Source organism: Drosophila santomea, chromosome 2L, assembly GCF_016746245.2.
Source record: "Drosophila santomea strain STO CAGO 1482 chromosome 2L, Prin_Dsan_1.1, whole genome shotgun sequence".
NCBI classification, from domain to species: Eukaryota; Metazoa; Arthropoda; class Insecta; order Diptera; family Drosophilidae; genus Drosophila; species Drosophila santomea.
The window spans coordinates 15,993,807-16,021,353 of NC_053016.2; the positions used below are offsets into that span (position 1 = coordinate 15,993,807).

General features: G+C 48.3%; 2 protein-coding genes across 6 annotated transcripts in view; one reads left to right on the forward strand and one right to left on the reverse strand.

The window, feature by feature from the left end:
• Nucleotides 1-14,001, forward strand: part of LOC120443744 (protein prickle) — a 60,750-nt gene extending 46,749 nt beyond the window's left edge. For all 5 annotated transcript variants that reach the window (XM_039623006.1, XM_039623005.1, XM_039623001.2 and 2 more), the window contains 5 exons: nucleotides 7,401-7,998; nucleotides 9,678-9,791; nucleotides 11,066-11,194; nucleotides 11,262-11,465; nucleotides 11,585-14,001. In XM_039623006.1, coding sequence (XP_039478940.1) covers nucleotides 7,401-7,998; nucleotides 9,678-9,791; nucleotides 11,066-11,194; nucleotides 11,262-11,465; nucleotides 11,585-13,432 — 2,893 coding nt within the window. In that variant the 3' untranslated portion in view covers nucleotides 13,433-14,001. The remainder of the gene's footprint in view (nucleotides 1-7,400; nucleotides 7,999-9,677; nucleotides 9,792-11,065; nucleotides 11,195-11,261; nucleotides 11,466-11,584) is intronic.
• Nucleotides 14,002-23,744: 9,743 nt separating this feature from the next.
• LOC120452240 (odorant receptor 43a) lies at nucleotides 23,745-25,409 on the reverse strand. Its single transcript, XM_039636369.1, has 6 exons — nucleotides 24,965-25,409; nucleotides 24,512-24,782; nucleotides 24,340-24,439; nucleotides 24,111-24,212; nucleotides 23,938-24,045; nucleotides 23,745-23,849 (listed from the first exon to the last, which is right to left on the reverse strand). Exons 1-6 carry the CDS (start codon nucleotides 25,407-25,409, stop codon nucleotides 23,745-23,747), a joined length of 1,131 nt encoding a protein of 376 aa, XP_039492303.1.
• Nucleotides 25,410-27,547: the final 2,138 nt, after the last annotated feature.

The window sequence follows — 27,547 nt, forward strand, 5'->3', positions numbered from 1 at the left end:
TTGATTTTGGTTTTAATTAACAAAGCCATTAGGGGCACTCGCCCGCGAGTTGCAAATGCCTCCGCCCCTGACAAATGCCGATGCATTTGGGGGCGTGTCCGGGGAGCTGGCTGTGCAGATGCAACTTAATTGCAACAGCAAAGTGCAGCCAGAGCGACGCTGATGGCGGCGGCGGCGGCGGCGGCTTGCATGACTTGGCCCAGACAATTGGCCAACTGGCTATGTGGCTCTGTGGCTCTGAGCCGCTTAGCTCCGCTTTCAGGCGGCGCCACAAAGTGCGAGACTACAGCGACAACGGCGCGAAACAGCCTTTGTGATTTATTTATGCACGGCGATAAAATATGATTTTGTTTTCGTTTTCGTCATTTTTGCTCCAAGTCTTTTCACTCGACTCCAAGCTGGTAATGTGAAAATAAACCAAGGCCATTAAGCGTCTCCGCTCATGTTGGCCATGCTAATTGCCCAAAGTGGCGGGCGGTCGATGGGCGGGGGCTCAGGCCATGTTTATACGCATTTATGGCCAGCAGAACTGCGTCGCATATTAATTGTGTCTGAGGAATGGCACTCCCTCTTTCCCCTTTTCCGTGCCTTTGGCTTTTGGCTTTTGGCCAGGCGGTTCTTAAACCTCTTAAGCCGCTGTCACAATGACAGAAATTGAATTCGGTTTTCGTTGGCCCATGATTTGTCTGCGCCCACATCAAAGCGATTTAGATCAGTATGTTGTTATACATATTTGGTACTGGCTTGAGGTACGTCAAAGCAAGTGTGTTGGGTTGAAGGGATTTTCTGGATTTGCTTAGCCGAAAGTAGACACTTGACTGACAGATCAAGACAAACACGGCCGAATTCCTCGGAATTCCCCTCCCACTGGCGACTAATTAATAAAACATTTAACTCACACACATGCGGCTAAAAGCGGCAATAGAGTGCAGTGGAGAGGCAGTCGCGTAATTTTTATTGACAGATTTACTTTTTGCATTTAAATTGCCTGCATGCCGCAGTACAAGCACAGTACAGCCACTTGCAATCAACAACCTCCAGCTTGCAACCTGCAGCTTGCAACTGGCAACTGGCAACTGGCAACTTTCAGCAGAGTGGCAAGATTCCGCCTGCATTAACACTCTTTGCATTCCTGCCTCGTTAGCTCTTGAACTTGCCTCCGAGCAGGTTTCTAGCGATCCAGTAACCGCGATAAGGGGGCGAATTATCATTGTTCGGGAGAAGGGGCTCCGAAGGCGGAAACATAACAATTTAGCCGCACTTATATGCTAATCTGCCCCTGCATCGCCTCGCACACAAGTCGAAAGGCAGATGACAAATCGACGGAGTTGCCAGTCAAAGGCCTTTTTGCGGCTATTAAGCCCGCAGATTGCAGATTGCAGATGGCAGCTAGCAACTCGCTATGTGCTGCATCATTTCACTGTCAGGGCATCTCATAAAGCGCAATTAGCAGCTAATTATTTTTGCCATGTTGCTGTTGCTGTTGCTGTTGCTGTTGCCAGGTTGTCAACGAGCCTCTGAGAACAGTTAGTGCAAAAGTGCATTTACCGTTCTAGGTTTTTGTCAAACAACGATCCGAATCAAGAGATTTATCGGCGACCTCAAGTCGGTGCACATAATACCCTACGTGCAATACTTTTCATAACTTACTATGAACTCTTCCAACTCAAAAAGTCCGAAAGCTAAAATATTTTGTAAATGTGTTAATGTTCGTATTCCTACAGCGTTTCTTTAAAGAAGTATTAAACATTTCATTAAAAACTCTAATTACGCGATTATAGATATATAAATAGTTAGAAATGGTTTTAATTAATCTTCCAAAATCCCACCATAAAACACACTGTCCGATTAGATCACCATGTCTGTGCATAACTCATTCTAATAAAGCAATTACAGCTTGCAAAGCCGCAGATACCAGGATTGATTTACTCCTGCCGAAAGCAATCTTTGACTTGCCAGCCTTTTAGAGTCAGAACCAATTCTCCATGGGATTGGTGGTTGGTTCTGGCCGAAACGCAGGCAGTCCGCAAACTCGGTTTCGGCCTGGCCAACTTACACTCTGCGTAGGCAGACGAACACAATTTCTTTGCTGCTGGTTTTGTTAATGGCCAAGAAATTAGATTCCAATTTTAGTTGGCCATAAATCAAAATAAGCCAACATGTGCAGCGGGAGCGGCAGGAGCAACTTCTGCAGCAACTATGCAGTTTGCTTTATTACGGTTAATTTGTGAACAGTTTTGCTGCGATGCAAGCCACATAAATCAAATCAGATTTGGCTGGAGCGGCTCTGTGTCGACATGTCTTAGCATTCGAATGTGTCATTAATAATTAATAATTATGCCTTAAATGCAGTTTGGCTTTGAATGCTTGGTCCGTGGATAAGCACCTATTTGTGATCACACGTTTTTCGTCCATCTATCGAGTGGAACTCCCACTTAGCTGACCTTCAAGCAAGTTCCTCAAGTAGATGTGCCAACACTCGATGCGTGATTTCCTTCACTCGCCGTGTATGCATAGCGCAGAATAAGTAGAATAAAAATCAATCAATGCCAATTTGTTTACCAAATCATCATAAAAAGCCAGTCCAAGTCCCAGATGAAACTACTCAGCCTAACGGACGCATCGTCCGGAGAAGAACGAAATGTAATTATGGTCAAAAACAAAATTGAGCATAATCACTCCAGCAATAAAGGCAGCATTAATGTATAAAAATCGAAGCATCAAAAAAGTCATAGAAAAAACCCAGAGACGACAAGCAACAAAAAGCATGGGGCAAGCAGAAAGAAGAAACACAGCCAAAGACACGGCTTCAATTAAAAAGGCAGATGGAGCAGGGGGATCCGATGGGGCAGGGGCAGGAAAACAAGTTCATAGACCAAAGACAACGACCGCAGAAGCAGCCCAGTCTCCGGATGAATGCCGTGGGCCCCGACTTGGAACACACACAGCCACAGATATACATATGCTGGTTATGTGGTGGCTTTTCGGATGGGGGAAAGGGAGCAGATCGGGAGCAGGTCGGGAGCAGATCGGGAAGGAGGGTATCTGGAGTAGGGGATTTGAAGGCACTACCTGGGCACTATGGTGGGCGCATGAGAAGAACACGCGCGTTTTCCACCAGCGTATGCCATGATGTATTAGCCACAAAGATCGCAATTAATTGGCGGTTGCTCGAATAAAAATAATACTCGTACCTTGAATCAATTACCGTGAAAACAAATTGGAGCTTCTCCCATCACCGCCTTTAGCTCACCGAATTTGCATTGATGATGCAATTTCTCTAACATCCATTATGAAGGCGAGGTTCTGGCACGAAAACCTGATCGTGGCGTTGCTGCTGCTAGCTGGTGTTCCAGCGCAAAGAGGCATCGCGGTGTCCATGGCTCCCAGGGAAGATGGTCGAGATGGTCGGAATGGAGTGGGGTACCTCAATGTTGGACGCTTGGCACACAAATTGCTGGCATAGCTGATGCCACGGCTGTTTGCAGCTGTGAAAATTTGCACGCTCTGGAAAGCATTTTCCTGCCCGTTAGCAGGGGAACACAATGTAGCAGCAGCATACTTGCCGCCTGCGATCTTTAATAAGTCGCCCGATCTTTAATTGGTTTAGTGCGACCGGGAGATAAGCGAACGCAGTTCACGCCATTATGCAACTTTCTAAATGCTCAAATTGAAACAGCGAGCTAGCAGGCATGCGCCAAGGTACAGTCCCACTAATTAGTCGCCGTACCACTTGGCGTATGCGTAATAAACGCATCTGGGAGTGGACCACACACGGTTGGGAAGAGGGAAGCGGGAAGGGGGAAGCGGTAAGTGGGATGCGCATCGCCAGACCGGCATTCTTAATCAACTTCCAGGCGGGGCGAGAACAAAACCGCTTGCCGGCTGCCAAAGTCAATAAAAATGTCAACACGGCAAATGTCATGTTGACAAGGCAGACAGAACAAAACGTGCTGATTCTGCGGCTGCTGCAGTGCAAAAATGCCAAGTGCTTCTGCGTTCTGTGTTCTATGTGCTGTGTTCTGTGTTCTGTATTCTGCGGAATATGGACATTCTCGGACGTATAACCTTTACGAGCTTCACCACCGCTCCTTTCTCTTGCCCACCCATTTTTATGGACAGTTCAAAGATCGTTTATGACAATCGCTGCGAACACGGAACTGGCGAAGCTTTTTAATAAAGTTTCGTCGCTGTTGCTGCTGCTCTGCCAGGGATAGTAAAACAATAAAAGGATACAGGATAGAGGGGGGCACAGTCCTGCCACACAATTGCTGTCCATCTGAGAGACGTCGTAAAACTAAAAGCAAACAAGTCTTAATGGAGCGACACCTGTCCCCGAACTCACTAGAGGCCATACTCGTACATGGCGACCTTACACAGGAATATAATATTTCAGGGTGCAGTATATAAGACAAATAGGTAGGAATACAAGCAACTATAAAGTTTTATTGGAAAGAGTTTATAACCGAGTATTTAACCTAGAACAACGAGCTAAAACCCTCCCACTCAACTTAAGGTTCACATATTCCGATGAGAGCTTTTTTCTCTGTGTAAAAATAAGCCGAAACCATGGTGTAACTTTCGCTGCAGACACATAAGTATTAGCAGGTATATATCTGAGCGATTATTCTTCCACCGCTCTTCCGACATTAACCCAAATCACACAAATGACTTCAGAAAACCGCACACAAAGTGCCAAAGTGATTTGGGGCCAACCTTTTGGGCATTGTGCCCGTAGATTGGGGGTCGCAGATCCCAGCACATCTTGGCCATCTGCTAAACTGTCTTTGGCTGCGCATTGAGCCGTCGCTCATCGCTCAAGCTCCGCGGCAATTTGTCAACGCGACCGCCGCATAATGATCATTCATTTGGATGCCAGATAAGCGCGGACTGGCTAAATATAGGCACTTGCCGCAGATCTCTGAGGCTGGGCAGCATCAGCAGAGCAGCTGCAGCAGGCCCCGCAAACCCTCAATGGGCCAACTGCGGCTGTGAACTAGTTTTGCAGAGTGCCTAGACGGGGCAAACCAGTTCTCTGGGTCAACGACTGCCAAAGTAATTGAGTCGAAGCCCTCATCCCGAGCCCTCCATTGTCGATCAATGCAAATAGCGGCCACAGCTGCCGGCTAACCTGAAAGTGGCGGGCTTATTGCTGCAGTGCTCCCTGCTCTTGCAGCTCTTGCAACATGGGCTGCTCCTGTTGCTTCTGTTGCTCCTGCTGGCCGGCTGGCAACAATGTTGCGCAACATTCGCTGCACGCAAGTGCACTTTCCATTTTGTTCTCCCGCCTTAATGACTTTATGGACCTGTGCCCAATTGAAACTGGCCACAATTGCTTGCCAATTTCGCGCAATTCGCTGCAGTCAACAGACATAAAAAAGAGGGCCTAGAAGAAATGCAGGGCGCACAATAAATTCGCCAGACCCACAGGCTCCCAGGCGAATTTATAGAGTTTAGACACAGTTTCACCTGGCTGCTTGGTGGGTTGGCGGTCTTACTGGCTGGCTGATTGTTGGAACCCCAAGGCGGGAACTGGTAATTTGCTTTGAAAGCGGCTGATTTGACGGCGGGCAAAACTATGCAAACGGGCTCTCCAGCTGCGACACGTTGCACGTGCATGCCGGGGGATTTGGATACGGTTTTAGTTTTGGTCACCCGACTCACTCCCATCCGAATAAAACATCCACTACAGTCCATACACAACGCATTCTTGCGTTTGCATCTTAAAAATTCGAATGGCAAACAGTTTTTTCGGACCATATTCCCCATTGAGTCGCAGTCGCAGTCGCAGTCGCAATCTGCGCAATTAATTTGCCTGCAAACCGCAGAAACCGCTTCCATTGACACGTCAGTGGGTCCCAGTCGAAGTGGCAGCTCAAATCCCACTCCTTTACCACCACCGCTGGTGAACTAGATATGGATTTCGAATTGGAAATGTTAAATCGGGATGTGGCTGGCGAAAAGAAAGAATTCACTGGCTAAAACAACAAAAGGGCGGACAGCATTGTTTTGATAAAACGCCCGCATGAACTCAACTCGCATTTCCAGTTCGCTTCAGCTCAGTTCAGCCCGGGCCACGCCCCTTCTACGCCCACGCCCACGCCCCACTCAGATATATATATTCGCATATGTGGATGTGGATGAGGGTTCGTGTGTGCAGTTACAATGCACAGTTATCCTTTGATATGGCACACAGCAAACTGCCATGAAATGGTGCGTGTTCATTTCCCGATGTCAAAGGACCGATGCCAGTGCACTACGGAAAATAGAGAGCTTTAATTGAATTAAAGGTTTAAGAGACTGCCTTTTAACCTTCATGGCAAATATTTTGAAAAGCTCTAGATTTTATCTCGAATCTGGGCAAAGCAGATTAGGTATTTATGTGTGTTCTCCAAAGAAAAAAGAGTATCTTTAGGTGCAGTATAATGCAAATATGTATAAAAATATATATACACTGACATACAACACTGAATTCATGAGTTCTTTAAAGTTTTACATATAAAACCTACTCTACATGTACTATAAACATTTAAAAGAGTATCAGTAACACCGGATCCAAAAAAATGTGCCCTTTATGGCATATTATCATTGATCAGCACTTGCAGTCCAGTTTACTCACTATTAAAGCATGTGATATCCATATATGTGTCATATTTTTTAATGTCTTATTAAATAGCAAAAATATTTGTATTTTACTTTTTATATTGGTTTTCAAGCACCCACATAATACAGAAATCTTTGGCTGCAGAAGTCACGATCGTCTGGTTTTCCACAAAATCGCTGGGATCGCAGAGGCCGCAGCAAACGGGTTGCAGGGCATTAAAGCCGGTCTAGGATAACAATGTCTGAAAATGGGAAAATGACAACGGCGACAGGCCTGCGGGCCCAACAACAACAACAGCAGCAACAACAAGATAACAGAAATAACAACAAAATAGCAACAAAAGCAGCGCAGAGCTGTCGATTTGTTTGTGTAAATGCTGTGATGCGAATATTTTCCATTCTGACGTTTGGGAAAAACAGCTCCAAACTTCCTGCCCCACTGCCACTTGTGTCGCCGTCGAAATAAAAAACGCATGAAAAACTAACTAAAATTGACAGCTTGTTCGACGGAAAATAGGAAGTGCAAAACCGCATAAATCCAGCGAATTACAAAAGGAATACAATGAATACAATGAATTCCATGCGGTTTTATATTACATTAACAATATGATTCGGCTTTGCGGCAAGGGATTACCACATTTTTTTTCCACCTACTTTAGCTTTTCCGCTGGCGGCCTTTAACCCGGCACCATCCGGCCAGCGGGAGAGATTTTAATTAAATGTTTAAACCTTAATTAAATCCTGATTAGTCAAGCCTGGTCGCTAAGTCACGTCCTCCTCTCTTTTTCCTCTTGCAGGCCCATCAGCCGCACTCCGCTTACGCAGATCTCCTATCTGCAGAAGATCCCCACGCTGCCACGCCACTTCTCGCCCAGTGGGCAGGGCCTGGCCACGCCCACCGCCCTCGGCAGCGGCGGCATGGGTCTGCCCAGCAGCTCCTCCGCCAGCGCCCTCTACGCAGCCCAAACGGCGGCCGGAATCCTGCCCACCTCCCCGCTCCCCCTGCAGCGCCACCAGCAGTACTTGCCGCCGCACCACCAACAGCATCCAGGAGTGGGTATGGGATTGGGCATGGGACCGGGACCGGGACCAGGACCAGGATCGGTGGCTTCAGCAGGACCGCCCCTTGGCCCCCAGTACAGCAATCCCAAGTACTCAAATGCCCAGCTGCCGCCACCGCCGCACCACCACCACCAGCTCTCGCCGGCTCTATCCACACCCTCGCCACCGTCGCTGCTGCACCATCCCGCCGGAGGCACTTCATCCGCCTTGGGCCAGGTTCCCTTCCTGGGCGGACCGCACATGGACATGCAGCGCCAGTCGCACTCGGACGACGACAGTGGCTGCGCTCTGGAGGAGTACACCTGGGTGCCACCTGGACTGCGGCCTGATCAGGTGAGAGCCTTCAAAAGTCTATCTCTATATCTCTGATTTTTGTTTAGCATGTGGTCAGATCTTTAAAGTGTCAAAGTTCACCAAATTGTTATACATTTATATACCTGTTACTCGTAGGATCAAAGGGTATACTAGAGTCTACATGGTATTCTTCCAATTTGAACAGCCATGTCCGTTGGCTACCTGTCCGTATCTGTCCGTATAACTTTAAAATTTTACTATTTACAGTTTATATAGTTAAACTAATGGGCTTTTTATGAATTACTTTGAACATAACATAAATTATATTCAAGTGTATATACACAACCGTCTTAAACTTAATTGGATGACATTTGTTTGGTGCCCCTGATTAAGTTTCTTAAATGTACAGGTCAGATCTTAGTGGTGCCCCAGTTTTAAGCTGTTTTAAGGCTGTGAACATGTCCAGCAACTGGCCGTACCCAAATCCACATATCTTCGGCTCCAAGACACGCTCTGATATCGACGTCGAACCTTGGACGTCTGCATAGTGCAGATTGCAGTGAGGAGGCGAAGTGCCAAGGGCAGACCCAGGATGGCAGGCGAGATTTGTGGGCTGGCGATAAGCGGGATACTTGAGTTATTGTGCGTTATTTTGTCACTCAGAGCGAGCTGTAAATAAATGCACGCGACGGAGCCATAAATCAGCGACTGCTGGCAAGGACGGCCTCTCGCCAGTTGGAAGATGATGCAGCGGAGTGGCCAGTGGAGTGGCCAGTGGAGCGGCCAAAGGCGATTGGGACCGGCTCTGCTGGAGCGCGTCAATTAGGCGAGATTCTAGTTTACCGGCTCTTCGTTTGTCCATCCGTCTGTGGACTTAGATAGCGCTAATGAGTGCCCGCTCCGAGGAGGAGGAGGAGGAGGAGCAGGACTCCCCCGTCGGCCACAAGCCATTCCTCAATTCAAATGCGACTTTAATGGCCAATTCAATTGTGGCTGGAAGCGGCAGTGCCGTGCTTTTTTCAATTATTTGCCAGGCGCCGCAAAACGAAACGAACTCGTAAATTATTCGCGTAAAATATGCGACAATGCCAAATAAATCTTTCACAATCTGCCCGGCAGAAGCGCCCAGTTTCCAACTCCGAACTCTCAACCGAAATTTTTTTTGGGGGCCTCTTCGTATGGCGTTCAACTCTTTGACTTCCGTTAAAGCCATTCCATAGGATGCCATCCGATGCCATCCAATGCCATCCAATGCCATCCGATCCCATCCCGACGTGGCTATCAGATGTCTAGCAATGCATTTCTTCGTTTTGCTTCGCTTTTCGCTGGGTGACTGGGTGACTTTACAAACAGAATTGAAAATTTATTTACAGCCATGTGGCAGCAATTTACGTTGATGCGGCATAAGCCATGTGTCAGTCAGCCGCCGCTCTAGCTGGCATTTTTCCATTTCCATGTCCCGCTTGCAGCTTTCCGCTTGCAGCTTCCCGCCGATGAAAGAACGCTTGGCGAGCGTGGCCAATAAAGTAAGCTTAGCACGTTGTGCACCTTTCAACCTGGCTCTCAAGGAGGCTGGAGATGGAGGAGCAGGAACCGAGAAATCAGCGTAATAAAATCAAAAATCCCAGCTCTTAACCCATTGTGCCCGCGCCTCCTTAACTGTAATCTCGGCCATTCCAATCCGCAAGGTACTTACCATCTCCTCTGTTCTCCCGCAGGTTCGCTTGTACTTCTCGCAGATACCCGACGACAAAGTGCCATACGTCAACAGTCCCGGGGAGCAGTATCGTGTGCGACAATTGCTCCATCAACTTCCGCCGCATGATAACGAGGTGAGTCCCGTCAAAATCCCAAACCCAATCCCATTCTCATTCCCAATCCTGAACCTGACCCCAAGCCCAAACCAAAAAACCAAAGCGCAAGCCCCTCGGGATCGTGGGCCCGTCAATTTTGCGGGATTTGGCCCAACTGGAGGAGCTGGCATCGCATGGCAGCACCGCTTATCGAGATTGAAACCAACTCGAATTACGGGCTATGACATTTCAAAGTCAAATTACGCTACGATTTTCCCACACACCTCCTCTCCTTTCCAATCCACAGATGTATGCAATGCATGTGTATGTCCCTCCCGACCATTTCCCGTTTTGTAACCTTTAATTAATCGGGGAAACAAGTGCGGACTCAGTCGGAGTTTGGTATTTAGAGCAGACGCTGACCACAAGGCATTGCTGAGCGGATATCAGTTACTTGCTGGGAATAGTGCTGGTAGAGGTACAAGTTGCAGTACCTAACAATATACAAGACCTGCATGTGAGAGTTCAAAGTTCATATATGAAGGTCGATTTTGTACATATATGTATGGTATATTTGGAGCAGCTTCAAAGATGTTTTCAGTTGAAGTTCAGCTAGAATAGTAGGTACTATATGTACAACTGCCGAGTTACACCACTGTTTCGGGCATTGGGGTCTGAGATCTGGAGGATGGCTAACGATGACCAGAACACTCACTGAAGGCCGACTTGAAATGAGAAAAAAGAGGAGCAAACCGAAAAATAAGTGGGGGCAGCCGAAAAAATTTGCATACAACACACAAACGAGACGCTGGCCGTAGACCACAGACCGTTCTGGGGAGTTGGCCAGAGCTATGGCCAGAGATGGAGATGGAGATGGAGATGCCAATGGAGTGGACAGCAGGAGGCTGACGGTGACGGTGAAGCGTTGATGGGCAGTAGTAGCCTGGGCTACTGACTACCGTTTGCCTTTTGCGGTTTGCTCCGCGTTTCTCCGGGCATCGGTCATCTGGCGGGCTTTGGGATTTGTTGGATTTGTTGGATTTGTTGGATTTGTGGGATGTGGGATGTGGGCCTGTCTGCCGCCGAGACAAACAATCTCGCCAGCTCCCTGTCCGCGCTTCTTGGAAAGATCACTTCAGGCCAGCTTCAGGTTCAGCTTGGTTCAGCCCACCGTTCCTCGGCTCTCTGCTGTCGAGTCCCACTTGAACATATGATTTCCCTGTCTTTTCCCAGCAGTAGGAGGTGGAGTAGACCCCGGGGGAAAAGCGGGCGAATGGAAAGCCACAGTTTTCAGTTACTCGCTGTCATTTCAGGTTCGTTACTGTCACTCACTGACGGATGAGGAGCGCAAGGAGCTGCGGCTCTTCTCCACGCAGCGCAAACGCGATGCCCTGGGCCGCGGCAACGTGCGGCAGCTGATGAGCGCCCGACCCTGCGACGGCGTAAGTACTCTCTGTCCGATACCCTCATCTCTGCATCGGCGATCTAACTCACCACCGATCCTTGCAGTGCGATGACCTAATCTCCACGGGTGACATCGCCGTCTTCGCCACGAGACTGGGTCCCAATGCCAGCTGGCATCCGGCGTGCTTCGCCTGCTCCGTTTGCCGCGAGCTCCTCGTGGACCTCATCTACTTCCACCGGGATGGGCGCATGTACTGCGGACGCCACCACGCCGAGACCCTAAAGCCCCGCTGCTCGGCCTGCGATGAGGTGAGTGCTCCCAACTAGGGATTGCTTATAACTAAGTACATATATATTTGTCCCTAAGAATGAAAAATAGCTAAGTTAAGACCACCGTAGCTAAAAAGGTGTTGATCTTCAATCCGCAGATTATCCTGGCAGACGAGTGCACGGAGGCGGAGGGCAGGGCGTGGCACATGAACCACTTCGCCTGCCACGAGTGCGACAAGCAGCTGGGCGGGCAGCGGTACATCATGCGGGAGGGCAAACCGTACTGTCTGCACTGCTTCGACGCCATGTTCGCCGAGTACTGCGACTACTGCGGGGAGGCCATTGGCGTGGACCAGGGCCAGATGAGCCACGACGGGCAGCACTGGCACGCAACGGACGAGTGCTTCTCCTGCAACACGTGCCGCTGCTCGCTGCTGGGTCGCGCCTTCCTGCCGCGACGAGGGGCCATCTACTGCTCCATTGCCTGCAGCAAGGGGGAACCGCCCACGCCGTCGGACAGCTCTGGCACCGGCATGTACACCACGCCCACTCCGCCCACACAGCGAGTGCGCCCCCATCCGCAGGCGCCACTGCCGGCGCGCATCCCCAGCAGCCACGCCTCCAGCTCGCCGCCCATGTCGCCGCAGCAGCAGCAGCAGCACCAGGCGACCTTCAATCAAGCGATGTACCAGATGCAGAGCCAGCAGCTGGAGGCGGCGGGGGGACTGGTGGAGCAGAGCAAGAGCTACGCCGCCTCGGACTCGGATGCGGGCGTGGTGAAGGACTTGGAACATGGCGGACACATGGGCGGAGGAGATCTGACGGACTTTTCGGGGGGTCGCGCCTCCAGCACCTCGCAGAATCTATCGCCGCTGAACTCGCCCGGCGACTTCCAGACCCACTTTCTGCCAAAGCCCATGGAACTGCAGCGCGACGGAGTGTACAACTTCAACGAGATGTCCTCGAACCTGGACGCAGCCTGGCCAGCGAAGCCCACCAACAGCTACCATCTGCAGAGACAGCTCCTGGAGAACCCACACACTTCCAGCATGCCGGAACTGGCGGGAAAACTGGTGGCGCCTCCTGCACACATGCAGCACATGTCCCAGCTGCACGCCGTCTCCTCGCAGCAGTTCCAGCCGCACGAGTACGCGGACATCCTGCATCCGCCGCCGCCACCGCCGGGCGAGATTCCCGATCTGCCCACTCCCAACCTAAGCGTGGCCTCCACCGCCCTGCCACCCGAACTGATGGGCTCACCCACCCACTCGGCTGGCGACAGGTCCCTGAACACACCCCTGTCCACGCAGTCGGCCTCGCACGCGCCCCCACATCCGGTATCCATACTAAGCGGTGCCTCCTCCTCCTCGCCGATGAGCGGGGAGCCGGCCAAGAAGAAGGGCGTGCGCTTTGAGGGAATTCCGGACACCCTGCCCCGATCGCGCAGCTACTCGGGCAACGGAGCGGGAACGAGTGGCGGCGGCGAGAGGGAGCGGGATCGGGATCGGGACAAGGACAAGGAGGGAGGCGGTCGCCATGGTCACGGCCACTCCTCCCGAAGGCGAAGACGTCGCAAGTCCTCCAGCAGCTCATCGCACCATCGCAGCGGCAGTGGCCATCGGTCGCACTCGACCACTCGAGCGGACACCTATGCGCCTGCCGAGCCCCTATCCTCGTCCTACCAAAGTCCGCCATCGCTGCTACAAGCTGCCAACTTGGTCCACGAGTTGCCCAAGGGACAGCAGAGGGAACGGGAGCGGGAGCGGGAACGGGAGCGAGAGCGAGAGCGGGAACGGGAGGAGTCCGAGGAGTCGGACGTGTGCTCCACCTGCTCCTCGAGCTCCTCCAGCTCGGAGGACTACATGATGATGTACCAGCTGCCGCAGAGGCGCCACTACGGCGGCGTGCGCGTGAGCTATGTGCCCAACGATGCACTGGCCTACGATCGGAAGAGGAAGCCCAGTGAAATGGGCGGCGACAAGGACAAGAACTGCATCATCTCGTGATGCCGCCCGCCGGAAGGGTTCCAATCAGAGCCCAGGTTTGAGTACAGATGCAGATGCAAATCGAGATCTTATTAATGTGGCGCCACGGGCAACTCCATCTCGTGGCTAACGAAGTGGCCCAGAACGCTCGCGGGGATCATAAATTCCTCGGAAGGAAGGCAATTGCCTCTCCACCAAGCAAAATAAAGTTCAACTTGACATTAAGGCGCCTAGTTAAGATACACTCACAAACATACATATGCAACTCCGGAGGAGGAGACCCTACAATAAGAGCCAACACTGTTCCAAATACACATCCCTAGTTAAGCTAATTGAAGATTTAACTATATATTATTACTATTGATTACCGGTAGCGTAGCGAAGATACATTGCAGATAACCCTATTTATACATTTTATTTATATTTATCTATATTTATCGCATTCTAGGCTTCCCATATACGGTGAGTATATGCCTAGAAAATTAAGTAGAACCCTGATGCTGACGATTGGGCTAATGAAACTCTACAATAACTTAGGTTAAGCGGAATCACTGTATGACATTCACGAGAATAAAGTTCAAAAGGAGTAACTGCCAAGGTGTTTTTTGGGGAATAGAGAAGCAGCTGCATCAGTTAAACGTTTTGTAGTTATAGTACTTCGGCTACTGAAATATACTTTAAAATATATATAGTTGCAACTTTGTGCCATTTCCTGCAATAGCAGGGGTATTTGCGAGTGCGATAGCTTCTCTGGCGAATGTGCGGCATAATTATGCATCAGATAATGAATACAAATTACGCGCATGTCGAGCATTGGCATGCTGGCCATCCACCAGCGGCGGCAACATGGAAATTAAAATCGAAAATAAGGCAGGCAGGCTAATAAGTTGATGGCAAGTTATGGCGCACCGCTCCTCGGGATCGGAATGGATCGCATCGTTTCAGATGGGACTGGGCACAGGGCCACCAGTTGGCAACCCGTCGAATGAGAGCAATCACATGCATGCAACGCTGGCCACAGGGCGTAATTAGCAAATAATGCCGGCCACTCCGATGGGGCACATTACTTGGTGGTGGACAAGGAGCCGCGGTGGACAAGGCGAGTGTAACCCTTGTTCCTGCTTACATTGTTAGATTCAACAACTTGTAGCCCAGCCTGTTTGCATACATTCCGCTGGCTGCCAAGCACTGAGAACAAAATGTAGAGCTCGGTGCTGGATGAGAAAGATTATTATTCTGCGGAATAACATTGCTTTATAGTTGTATACCCCCATTAAGCTAAACGGACCAGCAAGAGTGCTGATATACCGATGTGCCAATTTAAAATACATCGGAAATTAAAACAAAGTTAAAAATATCTCTAACCAAATATAAATTTTAATTACAATGTATGCCGTGCACAGTCTTGTTCCTAATACTATTAGGTTTTTCTCTGAAGTCTCATATTTTTGGCATAAATAACCTTTTCCTTTATTTTCTTAACAATGAATAATATTGCCTGCCATAAATAAAGTTATATTTTCACTGTGTGCGACTGCCAGTTGGCCAAATCATTGACAGCTGTGTAATTTGTGGCTATGCCCCTTCCATGTCCAGTTTGTCACCAGGCCCGACTAATGGCCACTTAATAACGCCCACTCCCGGGCAGTTTGCATCCTCCTCCGTGCTCCATCCTCCGTCCTCCATCCGCCCCTTGAATGCCACCTGCATGCTGGTGGAGTGCGATGGAAAAGGCCGATAAGCCACCGAAATAGTCTGCGTCTGGCATTGATAAGCCAAATGACTTTGGCGTTAACGCACAGACGTACGGAGAGTACCTCACTCCTCACTTCTAACTCCGAGTGGAGATCTCCAGCGACACTGGACAGCAAGGACTCTCTGGGCACGCAACTTTTGCAATTGTAATTCCGCAAAGTTTCTCCTGCTCCAGAGAGGAGGTGGAGCAAGTGCATTTGCCAGATAGATTTTTGTTGTTAGATGCCATTTTTCGTTATAATCCAGCGACGGGCAGCAGACAAAGGACGAACTCTCACTGCTCTCCCTGCTCTCCCTGCTGTCCCTGCTTTCCCTGCTTTCCAGCTTTCACTCGATGCGTGCGCCTTTGTGTTTTATTGCATGTCATTTCCGCTGCCGTTTCCTCCGGCCTGGCATACTTCTGATGATTGGTCTGCTCCTGTCTGGCGGGCATCCTGCCACCGCCACCGCCAGTGCCACTGCCTCTGGCAAATGCAGTGCAGCCATTATGTTTATCCTGCCACACATACTGCCATCTGCCGGGCACACTACACAATCCCAATCCCATTCCCATTCCCAATCCCAATCCCCCGGTCAGATGTACACTTGTACATCAGATATGGCTGAATTTATATTCGCATTTCCGACGCTCATTTTTATCATGAACGAAAACTGGGGCCCATACACTCCGCCAGCAAATTGTAAATGTGCAGCTGCCGCACTTATGCCCCTGCCCAGGAGTGGAGGTTTCCCTTGGAGTGGAGCATCCGGGTGGAGAAACAACCGAGAGTCAGGGCGAGAGAGAGTGGGGCGACTTTTATTGGGGCCGTGACTACATGGGACAATCTGCTCGTGGCATTTTGTTGCGCTTTTCAGACGTGTTTTCCCGAATTTTCAACTGCGGTTTGCATTGCCAGCTTTAATCGCATTCGATGGGAGCAAGAATCTGAAATTCGAAAGTGTTCGAGATATAAAATTATTTGAAGTTGGTGATTCAAGAAAGTTTTATTTATGCGGACTAACAGTTAAAGCCAGAGAAGTGCGTAACATAATGGTTATGATTGTAAGTTCTCAGCTCTTCCTAGTACTGTAATGTAGAGTACACATATTATTACTTTATTACTCATATATCACTACTTCATTTAGCTTTTACTTTTTAAACCCAAAAAAGATTTGCTTAGAACGTAGTTTACAGTGAAATTTATGGTGTCTGACACCATACAGAAATACTTTACTAGTAACCAACGTCAGTTTCGCACAGTTCGATTATGAAAATGTTATTAACTTCTGCAGAACGTATGGAATAAAAAAAATATGTAATTTATGTGGCCAGAGTCGGAGCTTATTATGGCAGCAGAACTCCAATCCCCCAACGGACCACCACTCACTATCGACTGGAACGGACTAATGGCGCAGCTTTCAGCAATTGTTTACTGGCCCATTAATTAATACAAATATAAATTGGCAATATGAGTGCGTGCTGCTCACACTCAAACAGCAGGTCCACACAGCACCGGCAGCAAAAACAATGAATCAAGTGTAGGCCCGGATCCGGTCCGGTGAAGTGCGTCCGGAGAGCGGGGGTTTGGTCCGGCCTGGCGCATAAATAACCACGAAATGGCCGGCAAAAACAGAAATAAAAAAAATATATACATCACACATACATACATATGTATATATATTTTTATGCCCTTCGCCTAGAACGTTTAATTAATTTTTAGCGTGTTTCGCAGCCCCCAAAAGCAGGCAGCAAAAAAGAAACAATTATTAATATTCGCCTGGCCCAAAGTCCCCGCCCCTGCAGCCAATCCTCCGGTCACGTCCACACTCCCCATTCGGCGGCATTAAAGGGATACATCATCATAACTAATAATAATCATGTGCGGACGCAGTGGCTCGCTCGACTTAAAGAGATAGCGGCAGTCGTCCTGCGAAAGTGGGACTAACTGCGCTCGGCTCGAATTAAATTAAGCGTTATTGATGGTGGATGGTGGGACACATGTCCTGGTCGAGCTCTCCGAGCAACTGTATCCGTCTGGTATTTATCGCACCGCCGTTCCTGCAGCCAGCGAGTCCAACAAGTCAGCCATAAAGAGACAGCCGAGTCGGCACAGTGGGGCAAAGTCATTAATTGTAGGGAAAGCTTAAAAAAATGTGACTGACCCTCACTTCTTTACCTCTAAAAGGTTTTGCGTGCAAAATCTATTTCATTTAACCAATAAATTAATTAAAATAACCATTAAATATGTTAATTACTTACCTAAGCCCACTGTACAAGCACTGCCGTGTGTGGAATGTCAATCTGACTTGCCCCGACCGACTATCATTAGCCGCACTGTCTTGGTCTTTGGCTAATGTGCAAATCTAATTAATGCTGCACTGGGCGGAAAATTTGAACCCCATGCGTGACTCGATGACCGTGAATCGTGCCGGGCGGAGGTGGTTGGTAACTAGCCAGTGTGTCCGCAATATATGCCACAAATAATCATAAAACTAATGTTGCAGACGCTCCAGCTCTCCTCCCTCCGCTGAGAACTGGCCGAAAACCAGACCGGGGTCTGTCTGTTTGTTACTTTGTAACGCATTTATTGTGGTTATACTCGTATTTTCCTCCTCCGACTGTCAGGAGTTTATTTGGTCTTGGTCTGGCCACAGAATCTGTTGTATCTGTTTCGGTTTCGGTCGTGGCTTTTCCTTGGCTTCGCCTGGGTTAGCCCCATAATTCATAATGAATTTATGATCGGCGGGGCTGCAATGTGTTTATTGGCCAAGCACGAGGTGATTTGTAAACTGGTGATCAACTTTAAATGAAACAGTTGGTGCATTTCAACGATGGAAGTGATCAAATTGAGCTCCCTCCAAATTGAGCACAACTTAAAGCTTGATACAATTTTCCTTAAATCACTGACATATGCTCTCACTATTCCTTAAATCACTGACATATGCTCTCACTATTCATATCGAATGTTTCAAAGGCATTTGCCATAGAAAAAAGACAAGCGGAGTTGGCGGAGTGGAACTTTTAATTAAGCCGGGACTTTCGCTTCCGTTTCGCTGCCTCTGCGCCTAAGTAGCTCGGCACAACAATCTAAATAATTAAAATATGCAAATGCCGCCTAATCCTGACCAGTGACACGTACACGCAGACACAACAGTCCGGAACGAAACGGCGGACCCGTAGTACCCGTTCCTCTGAAGCGGAGCGATTTGGGGAATGGACACGAGGACATTCAGACAACCAGCGATTTACTTAAATTATTCATGGCAATGCAGTTCGACTCGGGGGATACGCCCCACTCTCAGCCCCACTGTAGCAGGTAGTAAATTAAGTAAATGACTCCGCCGAATTGTCGGCGTAAAGTTTGAACAGCACTTTGCAGCAATTAAAGACCCTCCACGCTCAGATGTATGCTACGATTTTTTTCCAAGCCAGGATGGGGGTGTTCATCTAGGTTTCCATTCGGCGTTTGGTGTGGCGGCAGCTGATCCGCTCGCTAAAATATTCAATTATCGAAGTGGTGCATAGGCCGCCATCGCATCGTTTTGCCTAATTGTAAAAGTTTTATGAGCAGCACTTTTAAAGCCGGGAATTTTATTCGTGTTTTACAACTTTTTGCCCGCGCGGAATGTTTGTTTCCGTTTGTTGTTGGAAGAGGGAAAACATAATTTTTAATTTCGTTGCCCGCAGCGTTTTTATTGGTTTTTAATTTCGCTGCTGCAGACATGGTCCGCTGCTTGTCCTTTTCCAGCGAATGTAAACAGCGTCCTTAGAAGCTGCCACCAAAAGGGACGCCAGGAAACGGGCTCCTCTGCTCCTCTGCTCCGATCCTGATGCTCCTGCGGCCCATCGGGCGGCTGTCATAAAGCGTTAGCGTTGCTGTTGCTTTGTGTGCAGCGTCGTCAACGATATCATCATCATTTTCATCATCGACTGGATGGTGGGATGGCAGGATGCAGGCTGGAGGATGGAGGATGGAGTATGGAGACCTTCCCGCTGCGTGCAAATATGCTTTGTCTATGGCATTCGTTTCCATTTTTTTTGCTCCTTGTTCTCCGTGTTCCTTTGACTGTTGTTGTTACTTTTTCATTACTTTGGCTTAAAATTGATATGAAACTTTTTGCCCACTTCCGACGGGGAGCAGGAGTCCTGGCAATACGCTCAATACGCTTCGTTTCGTGTTTATTTTGCCACACACATGCAAACCCCAGGGTCCTGCTGTCTGTCTGTTTTTGCTTGTGCGATTGCGGACAGTTGTTGGCTCCTCGTCCTTGCTTTCATGGGTTTTTAATTACGACAAGAATAACAATATCATGTGGTCCTTGCTGGCCGAATCGACCAGGTTCTAAAGTTTCCCAATGTCTCATTCTCCCGCTTTAACACACCGAAATCAATCCGAGTTGAGACTGCATGAATATATTCCAAATTTAAAGTGGAAATATATTTCTTAGGCATAAATAAAATCAAATCTCCTGGGCTGGGGAGCATAATTCGATTGCCAGGCCGCTTATCTGTAAACTTTATTATCGCATTCGGCACAGTCGGCAGTCCCCAGACATTCCATCCGATTTGACTCATTGTCGGCGTAGCTAAAATATCGCTTAAATATTTGATGTATCATGCATATGCCATGAGGGCCCTGCTATAAAGCCCATCCGACGGGTAATGCAAAGCCCCTGAAAAAACAACCACTGAGCTCGAAAAAAAGGAAGAAAAATGCAAAGTAAACATTGCGCATACGCCGTGTTGGCCCCCAGGCAGCGCAGCAACACTTCTGCCAGTTTCAGGTGGCGTGGCAAAGCGCTAAACGCTGTTTGCCATTCGGATATCGAAAGTTATAAAGCATGAAATCAGTGCCAGCCACCGCCATGCGACGATGATAACGAGGGTCTGGGACTTGGGGCTTTCCAGGGGGCGTCGGAGCGAAGGTACAACTTGGCGGCATATTTAAATGTGGCTGCAGGGCAGACAAAAGGGCAGGAGTGATGGGGTTGCTAGAAGTAGCAGGGGCTGAGCTCCGTGTTTGCATTTCGCTTACAGGCACTGGCAGACAGTCAAAAATGTGGAAAATGTCTCCGCAGTTTCCCAGCTGCTCGGTCGGTCGGGTGGAATTTTCGGCAACAGGAATTTCCCATTTGCAGTGATAATCAAAGGGCCGATCAAGTTCCAGGCCTACGGCAGCCACTCGAAGATGAACTTAAAGTTTTCGACGAGTTTTGCCGCAAACAAATGGAGTTTTCTCCCCATTTTCTCCTTCAGTCTGCCATTCTGGACCGCAGGCTTTGGCTCTTAATTTTCCGCTTGTGGTTTTTTATTTTTTGTAATTTTCTACTTTGTGGCCGCGGGAAAAGGGAAGCGCACGGAGATAGTTGCTCGCCTGTGTATTTATCCGCTTATGCCCTTTCCTTTTCCTTTTAGCGTCATTACTGTTGCCTTTGTGGCCATATAAAGTTGTCGCTGTTTTGACGTTTTCCAGCAAAGCTGCTTAGGCAACTCCAACTTCCAACTACCAACCTGGGCAAGCGGAAATTGCACAGCAGCGGAAGTAATTGGCAGTGGCATCGAGATGGAGCACAGAGCACCAGGGAAGCCTCTCTAATTTGGTCTTGTAATTAGCAAAACTGTAATGACCTCTTTCTGGGCCAGCCCCGCAAGTGCAATCGAAATGTGGTCGACGCCGGGCAAGTTGGCAATCTGTTTGGCTTGCACTTCAATTACTTGTTTCAGTGCCGCAATTACCATTCGTTTGGCCAAACATAATGTGTCCTTGTCATCGCTGGTTGCTCCTCCTGTGGCGTCTGTGGCTCCTGCTGCTCCAGCTGCAGCTGCAGTGCTGTCCTGGAAGATACTTGCCGTAGACCTTGTTGTTTGCACCTTTGCTTTGGCAATTTACACATGGCAATGGCAATAATAAATCAAAAGTGAAAATGCAAATATTTTCCAGGCAGCAGGCACCATGCACCAGGCACCAGGAGGCAGACGGTCACCAGCAGCCAGACAAACATCCTGCAGGAAGCTAGACAATGTGGTTGTCCATTGACTCGCAGGAGGAGGAGTGCGAAGGACTAAGGACGTGGGACGAGGCTCTAGAGATTTATAGCAGATGCCGTTGTAGTTGTAGTTGCTGCAGCGGGGGAGTTCGACACAGTGGCATCAATAAATAATTGGAAAATGAATGCTTTGCTTATAAGAGATTTCGCAAATGACCCGACAGACAATGGATGGAATATTTGATGGGACAGTCGGGTTGCTGGCTGCGCATAAGTGATGGTTAGACCAACAACACTCGACGGATGTGCATCCAATTCTCTTTAACTGGCGCCCAACACCCAACTTCCGGCACTTAAAGTTAACTCCCGCTCTAACTCCCAGGAGGGATGCCGAATTCAGTTCCCTTAATCGACCGCAAAACACCCAACAAAGTCCCACCAGCCATCAACTGTCACCGAATGCCACAATTAAAATGGAAATTAACAGGGAAAGCACACTGTCAATACGACTGTCACCTCTGACAGCCAGTTGACAATTGCAAATGAGCACGAGCCGTAGAGTTCCATGGTATCCGGATTGGCATACACATGGAGACTGGCCAACGAAGCCACTTGGCGGGCTCCGAAATAAACTCATTATAGCAATTTATGCAAAACGCTGCCACCGCAATTGAGAATTGAAAATAGATTTCAAATTGAAAATGCCGCCGAAAAACTCGGCCACCCAACCCGGAAAACCGCTCCACCTCCAATTGCACCCCAATTCCGCCCGTTTGTCATGTTGCGGTTGCCACCACCGAGTCTCGTGTTGTGTTTGTTGAGCCGCCTTCATTGATGCATATGAATTCAATTATAAAACAACGTAACCTTTCTATGGGGCGTCGAAGGGGGCGTGGCAGGCGACCGCTACCGCGAACTGTTCTCCAATGAAACAGTTTTTTGCCAAAGCGAGAGCGCAACTTGTTAATTTTATGCGGCAGACAATGAGGACTCGAGGATACGATACGCCAGGGTGTCTCTCCTTCATTCGTAGTGGCGCATTTACATTTCCGGCGGCATTTGCATATTGCCTGAATAAAAATCAAAAGACCTGCTGCCAGCGGCAGCCAAGGAACTATAGGTGCTGTACACAGAAAGAAAAAGCCACATAGAAGATAGAGCACTCGCGAGGGGCATCTTTACATTTAAATGTAAGTATGTTACTGTATAGAGCTTGATTCGGTATTACTCTAGAGATCTTTTTATGAATTAAAGCCCTTAAAAGTTGTCTGCATACGGGGAAATAGAATGATTTTAGATATATTTCTTCCAGTGCAGGAGGAAAAAGTGGAAGCCCAGAGGAAGTTCACATTCTCGCTGTCCAGTGGGCGGGGCGCGTAGGCGTTCACCTGCCACCAAATGGCGGGCAGCAGGCAACACAAATAACGGGGCAGAGCACAACAGTACAACACAAAAGGCGTTCGGCTGGGCAAGTCAACTGGTCCGCACTTGACACCTCATAATAAAATTAAGTATACGCCACTCGAGCCGTGCGATAGGAGAAGCCCAGGAGCTCCTCTTCCCTTGCTCCGTGCTCCAGTGTTATTTATGCGCTCGGCAGGACATCCAGCGGAAAACACAGCGTGCAGTCGTCCTTCTTTGAAGTTTATTTGCGTATTTCAAGAGCGCCTGCCACCGCTCATTTCAATTTTCCAGGCGCGCCTTCCTCCTTCGTCCGTCGTCCTTCGTCCTTGTTGTGCTCCTGCTTAGTTGTCCCATGCTGATGTTGTTGTTTATGCTGCTGTTCCTGCTGCCGCTGGCAATTGTTTAACTAGTTGGTGTCAGTTATAATGAATTTTAAATTAAGTTGTTATTGCTGTCGGGCCGGTATTAAACGATCCTGCTCGCAGGAGCTGGAGCAGTAGCAGCAGTTTATTTGCATAATAAAGGACATGACTAATGTTAATTAAATTGCAGCAGACAACGACTAGTTTTTGGGCATTTTAATTAAAAGCACAGGCGGCGACCCTTAGATATTCAAATTCGATGGCCCCGCCTGAAAGTATGCAGTGAAAATTGAGCAATGAAAAATGCATAGTGCTAAAGTAATAAAGCAAGGACTAATTTCACTCAATCAATATCAATGCTAATTGCCTGAAAGACCAAATATTTACTTATTCATATCGTTGTGGAACTCGTTCTTGCCCAAATTCGAAAAAGTAAAATGCTTTGATGTTTGTGAACTATACTATCATACTTTTGGGCAGCCCGAGCAAACAGGATGAATAGATGCCTTGGACCTACTCCACATTCATTTGACTTTATTCTAAGCTCAACATTCTGCTGCAATCTACAATCTATTTTGTGTAACAATCTAAGAAGCCAACTATTTGCATGCCAGGATGCAGGAGCCAGGCGCCAGGATGCCGACTCCGTGCCAGCAGTCCGATTAAATCCTTTCAAACGACAAGCATATGCAAATGCCAAACAAGCAGCCAGGACCACAGCCAGCAACAACTTTTTGCATTAACCGGATTGCCGGGCGAGTGAAAAGGGAAAAGCTGTAGCAGTAGGAGTATGGAGTATGGAGTATGGAGTATAGGGGATACCCCGGTTTTTTCGGTCTTTCAGCTCATTTGCCGGTGACGCCACGCAGCATGGTGAAGTAGGAGTAGGAGGCATTCAACAGACTCTGGAACATGGCCAAAGTCATGGGGTAAACGTTGCCGACTCTTATCTGCAAGATGAAATGGAGCGCACCGCACCCGGAATGGAAATGGCTTATAGTCTCGCAATGACTCCGCAAATGAAATGCAACCGCCCACCTCCAACGGGTGTTGTGTTTGCATCAAGAAGATCAGGAGGGTTTTCCGAAAGCGAGTTCCTGCTTCATACCACGGCACATTGTAAACGGCCTCCGCCACCCGGTTGTTCTGCATGGATGTGTATAAGGAAGTCATGAAAAGGATACAAATTGAATGGAACTGGCAGGGATCACCTCGAGGCATATTTCATTGGCGCGATTGTAGTAGGTGTAGAGAACGTAAAGCATGGTCAGGATGTACATCACTATCGAGGTCACTTGGGTGGGTGAGGTTATCTGCAAGTAGAGGTATTTTCAGAGAGATTCAAGTCCTAGACCTTTGAGTGCCAAAGAAGACAACCATCACTAAGTTTTGGTTTTGTGGGTCTTCTGTGACACCCGAAACTCAAAATGGGTATTCTACAATATTCAGGCAGAAGAGCAGTGAGCAGATTATCGAGCCGAAAATAATTGCTTCCACCGCCACAATGTTGGCTACCAGTTTGTTGAGCTGCCACACATAGCTGAAATGGAAATGAGCCGCTTAGAGATCCCCTCGAGCCCCGACCACGACCACTTCCTCCCTTGGAGCTCACCTCATCACCTGAGTGTGGTACGCAATGCAGGAGGCCAGCCTGTGGAGGCGCTCCTCCTCCGGCTGCTCCGCTCCGCCAATCTGGCCCAGCCTGTGCACCAGGATCTGCAGCATGGCCTTTCCGAAGATGGCCAGGCCGGCGAAGAGGCTGACGAAGGGCATGTACATCATGGACAGGAGCAGGGGCGTGGGCAGCTGGGCCAGGTAGATGACCTCGTATACGGGCGAGCTGGTCACGCTAACTCCTGGCAGTGCAACGCCGAAGGGATGAGCTGGAAAAAAAGTTAACACTTATTCCTTGATAAGAGCTTAACACATGTTATTAAGCGTTTTTGAACCTAGGAAGTATACGAATGCCTTCACTTTCATATTGTCTCATAACTTCTAGATATTTTACCTTACTCCTTAAGTACCATAGACGGTTAGTTCAAACCCGTTTTGCGAGTGTACTAACCTCGCTCCTCCCTGAAAAGCGGCGAGACCAGAGCCCCCACAATGTCCAGGAAGGAGGCACTCAGATTAAGGATGGCCAGATTTCGAGCCTCTCGCTCCGCCCTCCGCAGGATGCCACGTCCCCACTCGTCGGTGGAGTCGAGAAGCGAGTGGAACAGTGTGGACAACTGGTCGAGGAACTCCTCGAACTGACCACGCTTGATGATGACCAGCCATGTGCGCATCAGGGCGTTGAAAATGGCCGAGAAGAAGAACATGTTCAGAATAAAGGCGGGCAGGTCGCCCCACATCCGCAGCAGGTAGACGAACTGCATCACATTCATCGCAGTCACCGGCAGCACGAAGGCGAACTTGCGCCAGCTGGAGCCCGGAGTGGGATACAGCACGGCCAAGTGGCGCCACATCCTCACATTGATGCCCACCAGGCCAATATCCTCGATTGCCATTGCAGCGCACTTTCTATAACCTGCTATCCGGCAGATCCACTCCCCAACTGTGCCGCAAAGTGCTGAGCAAATGTCTTTTATCTTTATCCTGCGACAATTGTCGCCATGGAGGAGGGCAATCTGCGGGCTAGCATTTCACACTTATAAGGGGAAATGGGAGTGCGAATCGCAATGAAAGTGGCAAGTGGAATGGGAAGTGGGAAATGGGCATTGGAATTGGGATTGGGAACTGGGACCATTTGGCATTTGTCGTCGCGCGGCCTATAATTTAGCTAATTGGCTAATGATGAGTGTAATGTAATTGAAGTGCTACTGCGATTGCGATTGCCAATCCCATAGGGCACAAAGCTGGGCTGATGGAAATTCAGCCGAAGAGATTTGCATTTCAAATTTCATTAATGCCTTCAATCGGGTTATCTAATATTCGAAGCCAAATTAAATCGTTTTTATTGGAAATTATATTATGTCACCAGAGCTAGATTCCCACAATACATGTGCTTTACTGTCAATAATGTTGTTAAAGGACATTAAATTTGACAACATAAAGTTATTTTACAACCCACATTGTAACGTTTGTAGATCATTTAAAAAATGATAAGAAAAACAAAAAAATATTCATATAAAGGTGTTAAAGCATTTTCAAACTTAATTTAGAATAAATAGATTTAAAAAATTTAAAAAAAGGAAACTAAAGGAATACTATGTATACATGAACCAATTATATACAAATGAGTCTAAAAGAAACTGTAATTTAGGTTGTACTACCTACACTTTCAAAAGGGCGTAAGTGAAAAATTAAATTTCATTCTAAATATAGAATGTTTACAACATTAGAGCATCATAGAGCAGTCTGTGCTCCGGTGACATTTAATGATACTAAGTGCACCTGTTGCAAGTTGGTTTTCTTCACAGCGATCTTGTGGTGTGGGAAAACCATCTCTTCAAGCATTTAAATATTGCTGGTTTTGAATTGCATATAAATTTATATAAATTTTATAAAAGTGATGCTCGACTTGCTTATAGAGTAACGAAATCTAGAATGTATAAGATTTGATTATGCATTATCTTACCCTGATGAACATGGTTGTATTCTTGGTGTAACGTATATAATTTAGGTGGCGTCATCGATATTCTTTAAAGGAGTTGGAAAAAGTTCTCAGCAAAGAACAAATATTGCTCCCAAATACCAATGAGTCAACCGAGAGTTCCCTTCAAACTAAAGCTGTCGCTGAGCGAATATGTAAATCCCCATTTAATTTGACCATCGATTTCGCCACGCTCCCCTGAGCCCCGTTCCAGAAATCCCCGTCCAAAAAGGGGGCCTCCATGCTCCGCAGCACAGACAGTCAAAAAGCCAACGAGCCGCTAACGTTTTCGGTCAGACACTCTGTGAAAATCGGGGGGCTGGACAGGCTGGACAGGCCAGCATGACTTATTAAACAATAAAACCGGATTATCCGCAAACAACTGAGCAAACACGCCGAAGCCAAATATTCTGGTCGGTCGCTTATCATGCGAACGAGGACAACAACAGAAAGTCCGGGACACAGGAACAGGATCTGCACAGGAACCAGTCCAGTTCAGACACAAACAAAAAACAAAAAAAAAACAATATAAAAATCAACAAGCGACCGGACCGACTGGCATAACATAATTCAGCAACAATGCTGGCTCAGCAAATAATGCAAGGGAATTAAAATGGGGCAAGGGCCCACGATGCCACCAAGCCAAAAAGGAGTCCGATGCCAATGCCAATGCCAATGCCAAGCCCATAAAGGCACACATTATGGCCACTTAACCGCGCGTTATGCCGCAAAAGGCAAAAAGCAAAAGGACAAAGCCGAGCGGCAAAGAAGGTTCGCCACTGGCGGCGTATGCGCAATATTTTGTGCAAACATGCTCCACACAGAATCTACGGAGCATCTACGGAGCGGGGGATGCGGGGGGCACGGCAGTAGGAGGACAAATATGCAATGTCAGTTACAGCTGCCCCATTTGGTTGCTCATACGCAGCGTTGCACATAAATCAAAGGGCTCGCAAAAGCCTTTTGTGCACTTGCCGCACTGAAAGAAACCGGTTCAGCTGAGCCAAGCCTATTTTAAAAGACGAAAACACATTATAACACAAACTATAATGA